Source organism: Moschus berezovskii, chromosome 2 (assembly GCF_049115385.1).
Source record: "Moschus berezovskii isolate FMDL1 chromosome 2, NW_MosBer_1.0, whole genome shotgun sequence".
In the NCBI taxonomy this organism is placed as follows: Eukaryota; Metazoa; Chordata; class Mammalia; order Artiodactyla; family Moschidae; genus Moschus; species Moschus berezovskii.
Genome location: NC_142461.1, coordinates 116,810,292 through 116,828,476, shown reverse-complemented (window position 1 = coordinate 116,828,476; position 18,185 = coordinate 116,810,292). Strand labels below are relative to the sequence as shown.

Here is an 18,185-nt window from a genome sequence, read left to right as displayed (position 1 = left end):
TTCATCTCCAAACTTTCTAAACAAATCCTTTCAGCTTTGAGATACAGTCAGATTTTTTAAAAAAGTAGCCAGGTTCAAGGCAAACAGGAAGGGCTGTTAAAAGTTAAGATAGAGAACAAGGGTGAAATGAGAAGAGGGCAGAATGCATCATTTTCCTGTATCTTCAGTTCCTGCTCTGTTAAGCTTTCCACAAATACAATCAGTTTCCTCTCAGTACACTGAGGGGATATGCATGGTTCCACCCACAATAGAAACACAAGCAGTCAGCGACTGGGTGCTTATTTATTAAACCAAACACAACATGGCTCAGTCGGCAAAGAATCTGCCTGCTATACAGGAAACCCGAGTTCAATTCCTGGGTCCGGAAAATCCTCTGGAGAAGGAAATAGCAACCCACTCCAGTGTTCTCGCCTGGAGACTCCCATGGCCAGAGGAGCCTGGCAGGCTACAGTCCATGGGATCACAAAAGTCAGACACGACAAACCACCACCACCAAACAGAAGAAAAAGCTTCACATTTTAGTCTCTGATCGAGGAAGGTCAAAGTCATAGTGCCTTGGGAAAGGTGAAAGGCAGGAGTCTGACCCACGATTCTCTTTAAGACCTTGTTTTTAAACTGCACTATAAAAACGCCTAGGCTAATCGAGAGAGGACTCGGCCGACCCCACGAGGATGGGGTTAGGCGGAAAGACAAGAGGCTTCTGCACCTGAATTTAGGGGGAAGAGAGAAACCACAAAGTCCTCACACCTGCCGCCATTTTGCGGGAGCCCCGCGGCCGGAAGTCCTGCCGCCGGCGTCTAGCGGCTAGCAGTAGGCGTTGGGAGAGGAGCGCGGGGGGGAGGGGACGTGCTTGAGGACCCTGGGCCTCCGCCTCTCGGCGGACGGGGGCGGGGCGAAGGGGCGGGGCCGGCGCCCGCACGGCTCCGGGGTTCCCCGGGCCGGGGGCGGGGCTTAATGGAGGGCGGGGCCGGGCGGCACGGGGAGGAGTTGACCTGGTCCCGGCTTACTAGCCCCTCACTTTCTCGGAACGTGCCTGAGTTGCTGCAGCCTGACCCCGGCAGCCGGCAGCTCTCTGCTAGGAGGGCTGGGGGTGGGAAATGACGGTGATTTCCTCCCTGCTTGGTCCACCTCGAGCATCGACTCCCTTCTCCCGCGGCCCCGGGGCTGCAGACATAGCAGGTGAGATGGGCCCCTGGGGCGCCGACCTGCGCGGTCCCGGCTCCCTTGCGGGCCCCTGGTGCCCCAGCTCTCGCTCCTCGAGTCTGAGCCGGTCGGCAGCGCCTAGGCCCGCAGTCCGCTGCGTGCGCCTGCCCGCCTGTGCCCCGCAGCGCCCGCCTTTAGGACGTGCGGTCCACCCGGGAAGACCTAGGCAGGGGAAGGGGCGGCTTGTCCCCTTTCGTGACAGATCTGCCATCCCCCAGTTTGAGGAGCGCCTCACTGTGCGTGCGTCCACCGTATCGTTCTCAGACTCTTCCCCTTATTCTGGGGGGTGGCCTCAGCGAATGCCATCCTGGGAGCTTGTGCCCAGGTACCTGGAGCGTTCCACCAAATTGTCTACCCCTTTTAGGAGCATTTCACTTGCCTTGTATTATGACTACTGTGCCCCGGGAAAGCTGAGCGTCCAACTTTTTATCCTAGGTGCCGAACACTTCCACTGCTGCCTTCCCAGGCATTGGGTGGCAGCTGTCCTTTGGGCGGCCTGTTTGGTTAGGGATTCTCTACATCCTTATCTTAGAGGGCCAAAGTCAGCCCCCGCCGACAAGGCAAGAGGCAGCGCTCAGCCCTCCCCACCCTGGGTCTCTAGGGAGGACATTTGGTCCCCTGCAAGTAGGTGGGAGTGGGTGGATGGTGTGACTGTTGATATCGGAAAGTGCTTGAATGGTACAACACTGTATTATGTTTTTCCCACCGGATAAAGGATAGTAGGTGTTTGAGAAATAGACAGCCTAAGGTTTTAAAGCTTTCTCTTTGAAATCAGCCAGAACCCTCCTACCGATTTTCACTTAATAGCAGTTTACAGGGTCAGTGGTTCCTCCTTGTTATCTAAACCATGAGTGACCATAAGTGGCTAGGGTATAGCATTTGTCTGCTCCCGTTCCAGTGAGTGGTCTTTTACTGTGACGAGCCAACTTTTTGTTCTTTAACAAGCATTGTTTTTAATGAGATGAAAAGACTGGATGCAACTTTTAAAAAATATTTCCATTGCTGTGGCTCCTGTTTATTTTAAAAGAATGCTTTAGGAAGTTTATTTTCTTCCTATTGGAAAAAAAAAAGATGACATCAAGCTTTCTAAGTCCTTTTTGGTTATTTTGATTGCCCCTCAATTAGCATAAAATTGCTTTTATGATATCAAGGAACATTAAAAGAAGCTTCATGGGAAAGGGAAGATTACTTTCCAAAGTTTTTCTCTTAGTTTTTGACTGAAAGTTAAACCTGGACATTGCTACAGCTATTTGACCATCACCTAGGGCAAACTAAAGAACTTTCCCTTCCCTGTTAACAACTAACAAAGTTAAGATCAAACTAAATTTTTGAATTGCACTCCCGTTAGTTGTTTGGTATAAAACAAAAACTGATAACCTTACAATCTATCCCATCCCTGTGTTTTAGTTGGAGGCTCCTTAATACCAAGTATGTTTGAAGAATTGGCATAGAACAATTAATTGTACTTAATTTAGTACCATTCTGGTTATTATTAGGACACACAACTCCCAATAGCAGTTATTACCATTTCTTGAAAGTCTACTTTATGAAAAGCTACTATAATAAGGTGTGTATAAAATCTTCAGTCCTCACAATATCCGTCTAAGGAGATTTTTACACTCATTTTACAGTTGAAGAAGCTGAAGTGCAGACAGGCTTAGTTGCCCAAGGAGTTGATCAACGATGGGCCCCAAATTGGGTTCAGGCCATTTGACTCTTTTCACTGAACAACTGCAAATTTACTTAAAACTGTTGGTTTAAGAATTGTTGGAATAAATTGACATGCAAGTGTGGTTGGTACAAATAAGGGGCAGTGAGAAGTGTAAGTTATAATAGTCCAGGCAAAGAAATATAGGGAACTTTAAAAAAATAACAGAAGACTGTAGTAGTTTATCACTTTAATCTTAGCACTATTTTTTCAAATCCACATCTTTCAGGGGCTCTGAATGTTTAACACTTCAGTTCATTTATCAGCTCCTTACTTCAGTTATGACTACCTGTACCAATCAGTAGCTTTCCCAGGATATAATCTGACGCTTATTTGGTAGACTTCAAGTATGTGTGAGTATTACAGGTTTTGTGTATATTGACCACTCCTATCTAATCCTAGTAGGAAAATAACTCGTCCTGATCCAGATTTAAACGTAATGTTTTTAAATGGGTTCAGCTTATACTAGGGTAGCACAGAGAAAATTATCTCATCCACACCCCCTTGGATCACTTGTTGTTGGTTTCTGGCCTGCCATCTGAGTCCTTAATGTTTTGTGGGTGTTTGAGAATTTAACCCTGGGCATTGTACATTTCAGGAAGCATAAGCTGTTTTACTTGTTATGTTATATAAGGTTACTTTGGATGGTTTACCCATAATAATCACTTAGGAATGGGCAGTGGTCTCTGTATTAACTTCTAGTTACTAATAAAAGCTGATTAGTTGCAGAGTTGTTCAAATCTAATGTTCATTGTGTCCCTGGCAGCAGGAGGGAAGTCTGCTCAGTATTGTCATGTTAACATCAAGTTTTCCTTGCTTTAGCATTTTCTGAACATCTTTTGAACATTTTACAAGACATTTTGTGTTCTTTAACATTGTATCAACAGCTTTAGGACATTTTAGAGTACATTTTGTGGTCTTGGGCCTGTTGCTATATATAGTGAAAAACTTAGAATACTTAGCATTCAGAGAAAAACAAGATTCTGTCCATGAAGTAGATCGTTCCTAAGAGAGAACATTGATCCACCTAAGAGCGAAGGGTTTATACAAGAGCAGATAATTGTTTTAGTCTCTTAATCTCCTCTGTGCATTAATCTCCAGGCACTGTGCTCGGCATTAGGAAGAAACAAAAGCATGCACAGTCCTTGCTTCTATGGCACTTAATGTCCAGTGAAGGAGACAGATATAAATCACATAGTCACTCTAATGCATAGTCTAATAAACTGGGAAAAGTGGCCTAAAGTTACGGAACATGATTCTACTTGAGAAAGGCTCCTTGCCTGGGTATGGTGTTAGAGGAGCCTTCAGTTCAGTTCAGATCAGTTCAGTTGCTCAGTCGTGTCCGACTCTCTGCGACCCCATGAATCACAGCACGCCAGGCCTCCCTGTCCATCACCAACTCCCGGAGTTCACTCAAACTCATGTCCATCGAGTCGGTGATGCCATCCAGCCATCTCATTCTCTGCCGTCCCCTTCTCCTCCTGCCCCCAGTCCCTCCCAGCATCAGAGTCTTTTCCAGTGAGTCAACTCTTCGCATGAGGTGGCCAAAATATTGCAGTTTCAGCTTTAGCATCAGTCCTTCCAATGAACACCCAAGATTGATCTCCTTTAGGATGGACTGGTTTGATCTCCTTGCAGTCCAAGGGACTCTCAAGAGTCTTCTCCAGCACCACAGTTCAAAAGCATCAATTCTTCAGCGATCAGCTTTCTTCACAGTCCAACTCTCACATCCATACATGACCATGGGAAAAACCATAGCCTTGACTAGACGGACCTTGGTTGGCAAAGTAGTATCTCTGCTTTTTAATATACTATCTAGGTTGGTCATAACTTTCCTTCCAAGGAGTAAGCCTTACCTGATACAAACAACTCCTGAATTGATTTGCATACAATTCAAAGGATGGGTAGTTGTTATGTGGAAAATGGTAGGTGGTTAGGGAAGAGAATATTTTAGAGTGAACTGCATGTGCAAAGTCCCTGTGGTGTTCAAGGGCACATTCAGTGCCACTGTGGAGCATTCAAGACAGCCAATATATGTTTCTAGTGTAAAAGGAACTAAGAGTAGGTAGGTGGGGTGCCATAATTTTTTCTCTCATTCTCTCTCTTATATGCCACCAAAAGTTATATTTAACTTTTGTTAAGTGGTTTATTTGTAACAGATGTGTTTATAAGGATTTGATATTGAATAATATCAAGTTCCTATGAGGTAGGTCCTATTATTGCCATTTCACACATGAGGAAAGTGGGGCACAGAAGTTACTGGTTCAAAGTTAATTAGTGATATTTTATTATATTCTTTTTCCTGTCCTATATTCAAGACCTTCTGCAGGCTGGAGAAGACCTTCCTATCCATTGTGACCCCTTGATGTAGCCCTGAGAACTTCTGAAATTTCTGGACAATTTGGCTGCAGTGGACACTCAGCAGAGACTCTGAGTGTCTCTGCTCTCATCCACCAGGCAGAGCTTGAGTGTGGATCACTGGAGAGAACCACAGGGCATCACTGCAGCTGTGATATTTGTGGACGTTATTTTACTCATATCTGATACTGAATATAGGACATAAATATTTTGAGCTGACCCACCCATGAGAGTCAAGAGGTTGCTGTTAGCGGACATTCCCACCTTTTTTTTTTTCTTCATTGTATTTTTCTCTGATGGTAGTTGAAAAAAATTTTGTGTATTTATTTGGCCATTTAATAAATTTAGGTTTGCCAGTGTATCCTTTCAACTAGAATTCTTCTTGTTGATTTCACACTGAATCTTTCTTCCTTTCTTTTCAGAGCTCTGGTTGGAGTTGGAAGGTGAAAGAAAATGAATTCTTTTTCCGATATACCTGCCAAGAACTTAACCCTTGCAGTCAATATGACCAAGAGTTTGTCCTCACCAGTTATACATGGATTTAATTCCACTAATGACCCACCTTCAATGTCAATAACAAGGCTTTTTCCAGCCTTACTAGAATGCTTTGGCATAGTCCTTTGTGGCTACATAGCAGGAAGGGCCAATGTTATAACATCAACACAGGCAAAAGGACTGGGAAATTTTGTCTCCAGATTTGCACTTCCAGCTTTGCTATTCAAAAACATGGTTGTACTTAATTTTTCTAATGTGGATTGGTCTTTTCTATATAGTATCTTAATTGCCAAAGCTTCCGTATTTTTCGTTGTATGTGTATTAACGTTATTGGTTGCCAGTCCCGATAGTCGATTTAGCAAAGCTGGATTATTTCCTATTTTTGCTACACAAAGTAATGACTTTGCATTGGGATATCCTATAGGTAAGTTATTTCTTATTTTTTAAGTTTTAAAAAATTTCAGGTGTTTTAGGAGGTAATAAAATATAAGCCTTTAACTTGAATCTTTTAACTATGTGTTAGTGATTTATACCTCATTCTTGTATCTAAGAAATCTTTCGTGTTTTTTCTTAAATATGTCTTAAGTTAGTTGGATTATATATTTTTTCAGAGTTTGAGGCACCTTCAAACATCTACTTAAAATAAATGGTCGTATCCAATAAACTCTTTCTAATAGTATTCTTTTTCTTCCCCATAGTCACATATGAAAGAAAGTTTAATTTCCAGAGGAGATCATTTTCTGATTTACATTATGTAAAAAGCATAGGCATACACTTGTTTAAAAACAGCCATTATTAGGTGTTAGCAGCGGAAATTTATGAGCGACTTTTTCCCTTCCTTATTTTTCTTACCATTTAGAGTGTATGTTACTTTACATTAATGCCTGTTATTGAATTTGTCATTCAAAGTATCTGTATACTTTTGTTGAAGTTAATTTCTTGTTTAAGAACAAAATGATGTGGTTTTTTTTGTTTGTTTGTTTTTAACCTTTCCAACTTTTCCTTCTTTAAATTTCCAACTCTTTAAACAGCCTAATTGTATGTTTCCATGTGTATGTTTCCTAATGAAATAGTAAACATACCAACTGGGAATGTTTAGATATCTTAGAAACATATTCTATTTTCCAAACTGCCACCAAGAAAATGTATACTTAATAACTTAATATTCTTTATGTTAAAGTTTATGTTGTGCTTTGATCATTTATCATAATGTAGGGATCTGAATATTATGGATATAGTCATTCATTTTTTCCTTCATTTATTGATAGAAGCCTGTTAGCACCAATGACTATGCTAGCTGCTGGGAGTATCCTTGTGAACAAAGTTCTTATACATATTGAATTTACATTTTAATGGGAAAATAAAAATAATATCAGGTAATTACAAGGGCCATAAAAATAAAGTAGCGTTATTTTATAAGGAGGTGCTATTTGAGGTGGGAGGTAGGGTCAGTGAAGGCCTCTCTGGCGATATATCTTCTGGGCAGAAACTAAATGAAACTTAATGAAATGAACGATTGAAATCTGCCATTAACTTTCAAATTTCTTACTTTTTAACTGTCCCTCCTCCAGAAAAGTTATTTCACCTCTGGCACTGAAAGGATTCTGGAGGACTATATTGTTTATAATTTTCCTCCTTCTCACACTCACCAGAAATAGAGATTTACCTAAGAAATTAAATCACTCTGAGTAAAGCTGGAGATTATGAAAGAGAAAAAACGAGGCTGTTAGATAACTGAGCTGTAAGTAGTCAGAAACGAGATAGGTGTTCCTTGAAGGTTAATGAATTTTAAAATTAAGGCTGAACCAAGCATTTAAATAAAGACTTTGGAAATAAAAGAGCAAGAAGTTAATGTGTTGTCCATCTCTTCAGGAGCATTAATAATGTATGTTTGTCAAGGTATTTATGGTATAAGGAAGGACTTTAGAAATGGCTAAGTATCATAGTGTTAAATAATAGTGCTATATCTTAATTTAGACATGAACCATAAGTTTCATGCCGTCATGGAGTAGTAAGCCCATAATTAAATAGAAGTAATATTTGTAACTTTCTAAAAGTACTTATATACTTATCTCATTTGAGGTAGGGCAGATGTTATTATCCTCATTTTCAAATAAGGAGGCAGACTTACAGAGATTTAATTGTCTTACCCCAGGTCACACAGCTAACAGGTGACTAGATTTAAATCCTGGGTGTTCTTCTATGTCACACAGTTATATAACATGCCCTTCAAATCATTAGAAGGCCCAACTAGCCCTTGTAATACATTATTTTCAGATAGAATCAAAGTTTTTCTTTATCTTTACATTATTCAAAATAATTCATAAAATGAGTAGCAGTAGCAAAAGACCTATTAGATGAGTTTATTCATTGTCATATTGAGGCAGAATCTCCATTTAAAAAATACAGTCAACCATTTTCATTGCTGCTTCTCTCATGTCCCATACTAAATCAGTGAATCCAGAAATAATCATGTGTGCTAGCCCAATTTCCCTGATGATTATACTTGCATATTTTGAGTTGTAATTTTTGTTTTTATTGTTGTTTTTAAATCACAATATAAGAGCTCTTATAACATTAGGTTGTAGACAATAACTTTACTAGAAATAAACAGTATAGATAGTAAATGTTTTCTCATATATCTGCAGATTGGAAGATGTGGTACAGAACTGTAGGGCCATGTATTTGCTCTGATGAGATTATTTATTATTTCTGTTTATGCTCATCTGCCTTGTGGCCATGCTTAGGGTGAACAGAGAAGACTGTCTCTAGAGAGAAGACCATTCTTTTGTTTGTTACATGATTGCTCCCAAGAATTCCCACTCTTGTTCACAGATAAGCATCACAGCTTAAAGGAAATGTCCTTTGTAAGACTGCATTTGATCTGCAAAATTGGTCCAATTTACAGGTTACTCAGAAGAAGAGCGGAGAAGGCAATGGCACCCTACTCCAGTACTCTTGCCTGGAAAATCCCATGGACGGAGGAGCCTGGTAGGCTGCAGTCCATGGGGTCGCTAAGAGTCAGACACGACTGAGCGACTTCACTTTCACTTTTCACTTTCGTGCATTGAAGAAGGAAATGGCAACCCACTCCAGTGTTCTTGCCTGGAGAATCCCAGGGATGGTGGAGCCTGATGGGCAGCCGTCTATGGGGTCGTACAGAGTCGGACACGACTGAAGTGACTTAGCAGCAGCAGCAGCAGCAGAAGAGGGATAAGTTAATGATTAAAGACAAAGGAGAGTCATGTTTCCTTTTTCTCTATGACAGTTATAAAGGTCTATAAAACTTCATCAAAATGATTTATCTGTACTCAAGTGACAGAATACTACATTGCATTATTGCAGACTAAAAAAGGAAGCTTGCTATTTTAAGAAAAAATTATTTTCAAAGGTACTTTAAGAAATCTGAGTATGAGAAGAAACCAGGAATCTACCGAGGTGAAATGTTGATCTCAGCAAATCAGAATGGTTCCCTGCCTCTGTCATTAAAAGATACTAATGGGGCTAGTTAAGTCCTATAATTTATTCTTCAAACAATGCTGATAGCATAAGCACCCCGACTAATCATAATTATGCTCTAATGCTTGAGCTGTAAACAGAAAGGAAATGAAGCATTTAACTATAAGCCATTAAATAATAGAATGATCTTGTCTGGGTCTTTGTGTTATTTGCTAGGGACTGAAACCCTGCAGGAATCAAAATGGGAGGCACAGTGGGTGGCTAATTTTGTCTCTTAGTTCTTCAAGGCTATATAATAATTCCTCATAGTGGGATTCTCCCCTCCCCCAAGAGCCTTATTTTTAAGTATTAATTAGCACTTAATAGTTGATATAATGATTATAAATCTAATTTGTTAATGTGGGTCACTGAATTTCATTTTTTTCAGATTTCAAAAACTATTCAGATTGGTAATGAATAGAGCTGCCCATTTATAGATGAAGATGAAATGCTAAGTCATTATGCAAAGGAATGACAGAATGGACTGTAATTCCCATATTGAACCCTATTCTAGTAATTTAACAGGGATTTACCCCCAGTTTTTGCTTTCCCACTAGACTGTATTTCTTTTGCCGTCATATACCTGTTCAACTGACTTAAAATATCCCAATAGTAACCTGTTTTATAAATATTCAGAATATGAAAAAAGAAAAACATTGGATATAAAAAGAAATGGGTTCATGGATAACAATTAGGTATAAATTGCTATGTTACAAAATACATTTATAGTCTGTCTGAAACCTTTGACATTCACTGATATGTTAATTCCATTCAGCAAGTATTTTCAGATTTGCTTAGCGCTCTGCTGGGACTAGGGGTTATAAAATGATGCCTTCAGGGAACTCAGAGTTTGTTGAGGTGGCCCTGATATCAAACAAGGTACCAGAGCCATCCAGGGAAGGGGATATCCATGATACAGACTGAAGACGTGGTGGAAGAAATGGTACCTGAGACAGGCCTTCAATAGTAGGCAAGATTTGGGTAAGAAGGAAGAGACCTCAAGATGTTGGGGGATAATGATCAGCATATAGAACTAGTAATTATGAGCCTGGTGTTTATCCAGTATAACAATGATATAAATTGGCTGATGGAGGATTTACACTAAGGTATAGTGAAAGATGAGCTGGATAAATAAGGAAGCAACTGTGGTGACTGGACAGTGAATGTCAAAAGAAAGATTTTACATATGGTCTTGTGGGTGGGGAGAGCTGTGGGGAGATCTTGATTTTTGAAATTTAAGATTTAGGTTACATTATCAATAGAGAATAAAATGGATGAAGGGGACGGTCAAGAAAAGACAGAGGACTGTAGCTTGGCAAACAGTAGGCAACCCGACTTTGAGACTTTGTTTTTGATGTGGGTCATTTTTAAAGTCTTTGTTCAATTTGTTACAGTATTACTTCAGCTTTATGTTTTGTTTTTTAGCCACGAGGCCTGTGGGATCCTAGCTCCCTGAGCAGGAGTTGAACCCACCCTCCCTGCATTGGAAGGCGAAGTCATGGAAGTCCAGTTTTGAGATTTTTAACTAGTGGGAGTAGCAGGAATCAAGATTCCATGTAGGAATCAAATACAAAAGATCATGCAAAAGAAGAAAGTATTTGCTGATTGGCTAGACCTAGATAATAGACTGTAGCTCATATTTGCTTTGAACTTTTAAAACAACCTGAAGTCCATTATGTGATGGTGATTAAGTGCTACTGTACCAGGAAAGTACATTTCTGGTTTAAAAAAAAATGCATTAACTTAAGGGACCTTGTGTGCTTTTACATTCTCAAAGGAAAAACCTTATGAATTTTATTTTGGCTACTTGTGGAAATTCTTAAGCTGAGATTGAAAACACAAGCCTTTTCTAAAATATACTCTATTTTAAAAATTGGGGGTGGGGTAGGAAGGTTTCTCTTTGAGTTAGACTATCTAATCAAAACTATAGCTAACTAGAAATAGTTATCAAAAGTACTGCTTTTATTTTTTTTTAACTTAAAAGGTGAAACTTCAGAAACATGAAAGAAAACCACTGAGTTACAGAGCTAGTATATCTAATTTGTAAATCAGTGGAAAGAATCTGAAATTTTAGGTAATCCAATGTGTTTTGTTTAACAACTGCATTTCAGAGATATTGGAGACCTCTATGTGCTTCGCTGAGAAAAGGGGAATTGAATCTTAGAAAAAGTAGGTTTTAGCTAATGAGAACAGGATCTTTTAAAGGTTATATAACCCAGTTACATAACTAATGGGACATGTGCTTGACATTAACTGAACTTATGTATCCTGAGTACGTAAACAAATATATTTTCCTACCTGTGTCACTTTATCTTCATGTAAATTGAGAAGCCTAATCTTTTACATTTTCTCACATGATTGCCTCTCTTATGAAGCAAGTGATTGTGAGTGATTGTGGCTGTTCTCTTTTTTATCTCTCTCAACTTGAAAATCATTTATGAATCAACCTTTTTATATATTAGGTTGAATAATTTCAGAACTCATTGCCAAAAATGTGCCTCGAGATCAGTTTGCTAGCTGCAAGGCTTTAAGTTGTGCTGATCAAGCCGAGACCAGGCCACCAACCCTCACACGGATCAAGGAGACTCATCTTATACAGTGGTTAGATTCTAAAGTCATCATGTACAATTGAACCCCTGAAAAATCCTCAAATCACCCACAAAATACAGCACACATTTTCCATGTATATTGTACCATTTTTCTTAAGTCTAAAAGCCAGATTCTTTCTCAGACGTTCTTCAGTGAATAATTAGTTTGTACCTGAGGACATGCTGTATGAAAAAGAAAATTGAAGCTTTTGTTTTCCTAAGAAAGCGTAGTTGAATTTGCATTAAATGTACGTTGACATGACATTACTGTATCCCCCTTCGAAACGTTTCTTGGGTCCACTTTACCATCTCTGATTCTTCAGCACCTTCACTGGTCTTCCTTCCTGAAGGCGTTCATTCCTCTCCAGTGTAGGCTGTTCATTTTGTCATCACCTTCATACCACGTGAGCAGCGAGTAGGCAGGACTGGCATCCTCATAGCCACTGTGTATACATTATTCTCTGCTCTTCTGTGCAAACTGCTTCTTTGAGGTTCCTGCTGCCTGCTAGACCACTCATCCTCATTGTTATCACCTGCAGACCTCATTCTTGTCACTCATTCACTGAAGACCAATATCTGGCTCTCTGTCATCATCTCTGCTCCCAAGTTTTGCCATTATCTTGTTTGACATGTGAGCTACCCACCAAGTTCTCTGCCCTCTCAGTTCCCTGACCTCCTCACCTTCAATTATGTTTTCCTCTACTCCATTTTAGCCGCCAACTCCCATAGCCACATCCTGGACCTAGCCATCTGGGAAAACACTAAACTCAATAGCTCACTATCCGACTTGCTGTGATCTCCTAAATTTCCAACTACACTACTTCTTGGACTTCACAGGAGCCTCCAGTCTCTGACCCCTCTGCTTTTTATCTGTGAGCCATGTCCTGTCTTTGCTACCTTTCCTGTAGAGCTTGGACTCCATCACATCAGCCCTCATTTTTCAGTCTGTTGTCTCCTCCATTTCTCCATTTTTCTCCTCTGTCCTCTGATTTCTGCCTCATCACTTCAATGAAACTTCCCTCTCAAGAGAACCAACAGCCACCTTGGTGCTATGACTACTTAAACGTTTGGTTAGTAGATTTTAACTTTAAACTGTTTTAAGAACTGTACAATTCTGCCCCTTTCTTGAGACTAGTCTTAGCCTCTACATAGTAAAAATTAGTGAGTTTAACTAAAAATTTTTTAAAGTTGATTATCACTTTATAAACTATGTCATTTAATATAGTGTGTTTTTCTTCCTTTTCAGCTTTACTAAAGTATATTTTTCCAAAACTAAGCTAATGAAGTCATTCTACACTGTTTAGATTAATGTACAATATGTTGTAATTAAGCAAGGAACATATTATGTACATAATTTATTAATATATTTCTGTGCTGGTCATTTTTAAATCAATTTTAATTTGTATTTTGCAGTTGAAGCTTTATATCAAACAACATACCCAGAATATCTCCAGTACATTTATTTAGTGGCACCAATATCTCTGATGATGTTAAACCCTATAGGATTTATCTTCTGTGAAATTCAGAAATGGAAAGACACTCAGAATGCTTCTCAAAACAAAGTGAAAATTTTGGGACTTGGACTTTTGCGTGTGTTACAGAACCCAATAGTATTTATGGTCTTCATTGGCATTGCCTTCAATTTTATTCTTGATCAAAAGGTCCCTGAATATATGGAAAATTTTCTTGATGGACTTGCAAATTCTTTTTCTGGATCAGCTCTATTTTATCTTGGTCTTACAATGGTAGGAAAAATAAAGAAACTAAAGAAGTCAGCATTTGTTGTGCTAATTCTTCTCATCACAGCTAAACTGTAAGTTTCACTTATTTACTTGCAGATTATACTTTGTGAAAGCCTTACTTTATTTAGCCAATTTGTTGGAATTTTCTCCTTTAAATAGTTCAAAAATAGTAATCCCTCCTAATTGAATGATTTTAAAAGAAAATGTGATATTGGTAATTGTGGAAAGTCATTTCTGTGCATGTGTTTTTCTCCAGTTTACTGTTAAAGGAGAAAGACTATGGTTTCCCTTCAGCTTTTATGTAATTTTACCTAATACCTTCCAAGGTCCTAGTTTGATCATAGCTTTAAGGGAATTTTTCAGGATTTCTGAGTATTCTAAATCTATTAAAATCCTATTGGCTATGAAAGTGAAGTCATTCAGTCATATCCGACTCTTTGTGATCCCATGGACTGTAGCCTACCAGATTCCTCCGTCCACGGGATTGTCCAGGCAAGAATACTGGAGTGGGTTGCCATTTCCTTCTCCAGAGCAGATGATAAAAAGACCAAGTAGCTGAACACAGGGATCTGAACATGGGGATTTGGCTATGAGGAAAGCAATAATTTTGAACATACAACTTTATTTCATGAATTTAGGGGAAATATTCTAAAATTCTGAAGGTGGTTAAATTTTCTAAATATGGATAAGTCAGTAGTGTTGATTATTATCAACCATCTGATCCTAACCTGCAAATGAAAAGTTCTTAGCTCCTTAGTTAATAGTTCTTCAGCCTCTTTAGCTCTTTAGCCATGGAGTTATACTTCCTGGTGTAGGTGATATAATTTTATTATGAGATGATCCCAAGGCACTTGCAGCATATTTAACTATTGAATTTAGCCCCTCTGGAGAAGGCAATGGCAAGCCACTCCAGTACTCTTGCCTAGAAAATCCCATGGATGGAGGAGCCTGGTAGGCTGCAGTCCGTGGGGTCGCTAAGGGTCGGACACGACTGAGCAACTTCACTTTCACTCTTCACTTTCACACATTGGAGAAGGAAATGGCAACCCACTCCAGTGTTCTTGCCTGGAGAATCCCAGGGATGGGGTAGCCTGGTGGGCTTCCGTCTATGGGGTCACACAGAGTCGAACACGACTGAAGTGACTTAGCAGCAGCAGCAGCAGTAGACAATTAAATTCATGAGAACTGTGCAATATGAAATAGTATCTATATTTTCAAAATAATAAAAATGAATATAAATTCTGAAGATTATTTATAGTGGTGTTATGCTCTTGGAAATAAAGTAATATTGAGTTTTGCCACAATAGTAAATACGGTTCTGACAATGACAGTGATTACCAACCAATACTTATAAATATTTAAATATTCTCATTAAAAATTTTTTTTCTGGTTCTATGATATCTATTACATAATTTCTTCTTTTAATTATAGAAATACATAAAAGTGGTTCTTGACTCCCATCAGAGAGCATCTCTGTAGGTGCTGCTGTGACAATATTAACCTTGGTTTTGTTCTTCTTAAAGGAAAGCACCTTTAATTCACTACTTTTGATATGCTCTTTCTATGGAATCCTGGAGGAATTGTTTCATAATTGACTCTTTACCAGATTTGAATTTAACTAGCTTCTGCTCTACCTCAGTTATTTTTATTTATTTACAATTCCCTTTGCCAAACCTTTTTTCTTTACAAAGATAAAAAACTAATTGTAAGATACCTATTTCTCTACTGCCTTTTAGAATCTACTTAGTAGCATTGTTATTACCTGAACCATTTAAAACCCCGATCATAATAAGGGTCAGCTGTTTTTTTTTCCCAAAAAAAAATGTTTAGTAATTTTCTTTTAAACAGGTTTACTCAGATTGTGAGTCTTTTTTTTAACATTGCAATGAACTAATATGGAAAGCAAGGAACAGCAGTATAATTGCAAGGTTTCACCAATTTTTTGCAAGAAAAACACACAAAAAAAATCTGTTTATTTTCCTCCTAATTCCTGATGTTTAAAGAATATTATTTTACTTTAAGTAGCTCCAAGTTGAATATTTGAATCTTTCAATAAAATGATACCTTCTGGGCAGAAGAATAACCTAATGCCAAATTCACTAGAGCAATTTATTACTTGGGGACCAGCATGCTTTGATATCAAGCAAATGATGCATTTCTTGTCTCTTCAGCCTGGTGCTGCCACTTCTGTGCAGAGAAATGGTGGAACTCTTGGACAAGGATGACAGTGTAGTAAACCACACAAGTTTATCAAATTATGCATTTTTGTATGGTGTCTTTCCTGTAGCACCCGGAGTGGCTATCTTTGCAACACAGTTCAACATGGAAGTAGAGATTGTATGTATATATTACTTGCTAAGTTTGATTGTTTGGTTAGTAGAAAAATGAATTTTTGAAACACAGAAATCTACATTCTTTTATGAGAATTTGATATCTGGAAACTGCCTCATTGTAAATAAAGAGGTATCATGTAACAATAGAGTTATTTAATCTGGGATCTTTATTCAGCCATGAATTTTTTCATTTGCCTTTTTAGTTTCAAATATTTTAATGCTATAATTATAGTTAAGACTGAAGGTTATTTGTAGAAGGGTAATTTTTGAAATTTGAGGGAGAAAAATCTGTTTTATTCATTGATAATCCAGCCACCAGATGCAAAACACCACATAATCAACTGCAATAAACAGTTAAATTGGTTAACACCAACTAGTGTCCAAGCATACTGGATATGTCATCTACAGCATTAGAGTAGATGTTTTTGAAAACAACATGAAGGAACTAAATTGTTTACTTAAGTTCCATTAGTTCCATTATTTAATCGGTAAAATGTTTGCGTGGTAATTTTTCTCTTTTTGAAATTTCTTTTATTGCTCTATAGTTTATCAAATAGTACGGAAAGAAACTGGTCATCAGTTTAAGTAGATCATTAATATGGTTTACTTTCAAGAACCTAGAAGATAACCATCAGCTGTGGGATTTCTAGCATTTGTTATATGCAGATATAAATTGAGCATGGATTAAAAGAGGAGCCAAAGGAACTTAACTGTGTTTCTTTAGGAATGCCCAGAAAAGGGGAATATGCTATTAGATAACATGCTGGATTCTGTGATGTCTTTTTACTGACTCTTGCTTTTATTTTAGAATGCCTTGGTGTGCTGTGGCTAACGGTTATGTGAATTGTTTGAGTCTGTGACTCTTCCTCAGTTTGATTTCATTTTGGCAGATAACCTCAGGGATGGTAATAAGCACGTTTGTGTCTGCACCCATCATGTACGTTTCTGCCTGGTTACTGACTTTCCCCACCATGGACCCTAAGCCATTGGCATACGCCATCCAGAATGTTAGTTTTGATATAAGTATTATCAGCCTGGTCTCCTTGGTAAGTATGATTCAGTATAAAAATGAATGAAAATCACAGAATGAATCTGAAAATAGCTTGGTAATAGAAAGTTAGGGAATAAAAACCTAATTTCTTGTACAATAGAGAAAACTGAAGCCTGCCCATAAAATGTAATATCAGCCTTCTGAGTTTTGCCTTTCCATTTGGGAGGTAGAATTGTATAACAGACAAGGCATGAGATTTAGTCAGACTTGGATATGACTCCTGGTCCTGTCACAAACTGGGGTTTCCTGGGTGGCTCAGTGGTAAAGAACCAACCTGCCAATGCAGGAGACTTATATAAAAGACATGGGTTTGATCCCTGGGTTGGGAAGATCCCCTGGAGGAGGGCATGGCAACTCACTCCAGTATTCCTGCCTGGAGAATCCCATGGACAGAGGAGCCTGGTGGGCTACAGTCCATAGGGTCACAAAGAGTCAGAGACTGTTGAAGCAACTTAGCATGTACCTGTCACAAACTAGCTGTATTTCTCTGTTGAGTAACCTTAACTGCTCTAAGGCTCAGTTTTCTCATCTATAAAATAGAGATAATAACTTCACCTATTTCCATGGTTTGTTTTAAGGATTACATGAGCCAATATATATAAAAAGCAATCTGCAAATGGTGAATCACTATACAGATACTAGCTATTGTAGAACTGTGTTTTTGTCAGGGACCTTTGGGATTAAGACCAAACACCCATTTAATGTTAATGAACCTTTTGAATATGTCTAGCCCATATTAAATACTTATACACTTGGCAACTAGAGTATCTTGTAGATTGAGTGCCCATTGAATTCAAATAGTATTCTGGCTTAAAAAAAAAAGACAATATTTGCGGTCAAAGGAGATAAGGATGAATATATACATTGGCAACAAATACACGTGTGATTAATATAGTTTTTAAGAAATTTTGCTTCTGTTACATATTCTTAAAATCTATGCCCATTGATAAGGGGACAGTTTGGTGGAGGGGGGAGAGACAGCATAACTTTTGATTGACAAGGAGGTGAGAAGAAAGAAGGAAATCAAGTAGCATATTTAGGTAACTATTATGTATCCTTCTAAATGTAAAGAAGGCAGGAAAATTCATCTTAAGGAGGGTGACTTGTATTGTTGGAAGTAAGATAGCCTGGAATTTAGATACCTCATGAGCCAATATGGTCGAATCAAAAAGGGAAAATTTACGGTAGTGCATGATAACTGCATCTCCC

The 18,185-nt window shown here is 38.6% G+C and overlaps 1 protein-coding gene across 2 annotated transcripts in view; it reads left to right on the top strand.

The window, feature by feature from the left end:
* The first annotated feature begins 986 nt into the window (after positions 1-986).
* The window catches only part of GPR155 (G protein-coupled receptor 155), a 41,454-nt gene continuing 24,255 nt past the window's right edge, over positions 987-18,185 (top strand). For both annotated transcript variants that reach the window (XM_055398850.2, XM_055398851.2), the window contains exons 1-5: positions 987-1,179; positions 5,692-6,188; positions 13,264-13,663; positions 15,764-15,929; positions 16,816-16,971. In XM_055398850.2, the coding sequence (XP_055254825.2) occupies positions 5,723-6,188; positions 13,264-13,663; positions 15,764-15,929; positions 16,816-16,971 (1,188 nt within the window). In that variant the 5' untranslated portion in view covers positions 987-1,179; positions 5,692-5,722. The remainder of the gene's footprint in view (positions 1,180-5,691; positions 6,189-13,263; positions 13,664-15,763; positions 15,930-16,815; positions 16,972-18,185) is intronic.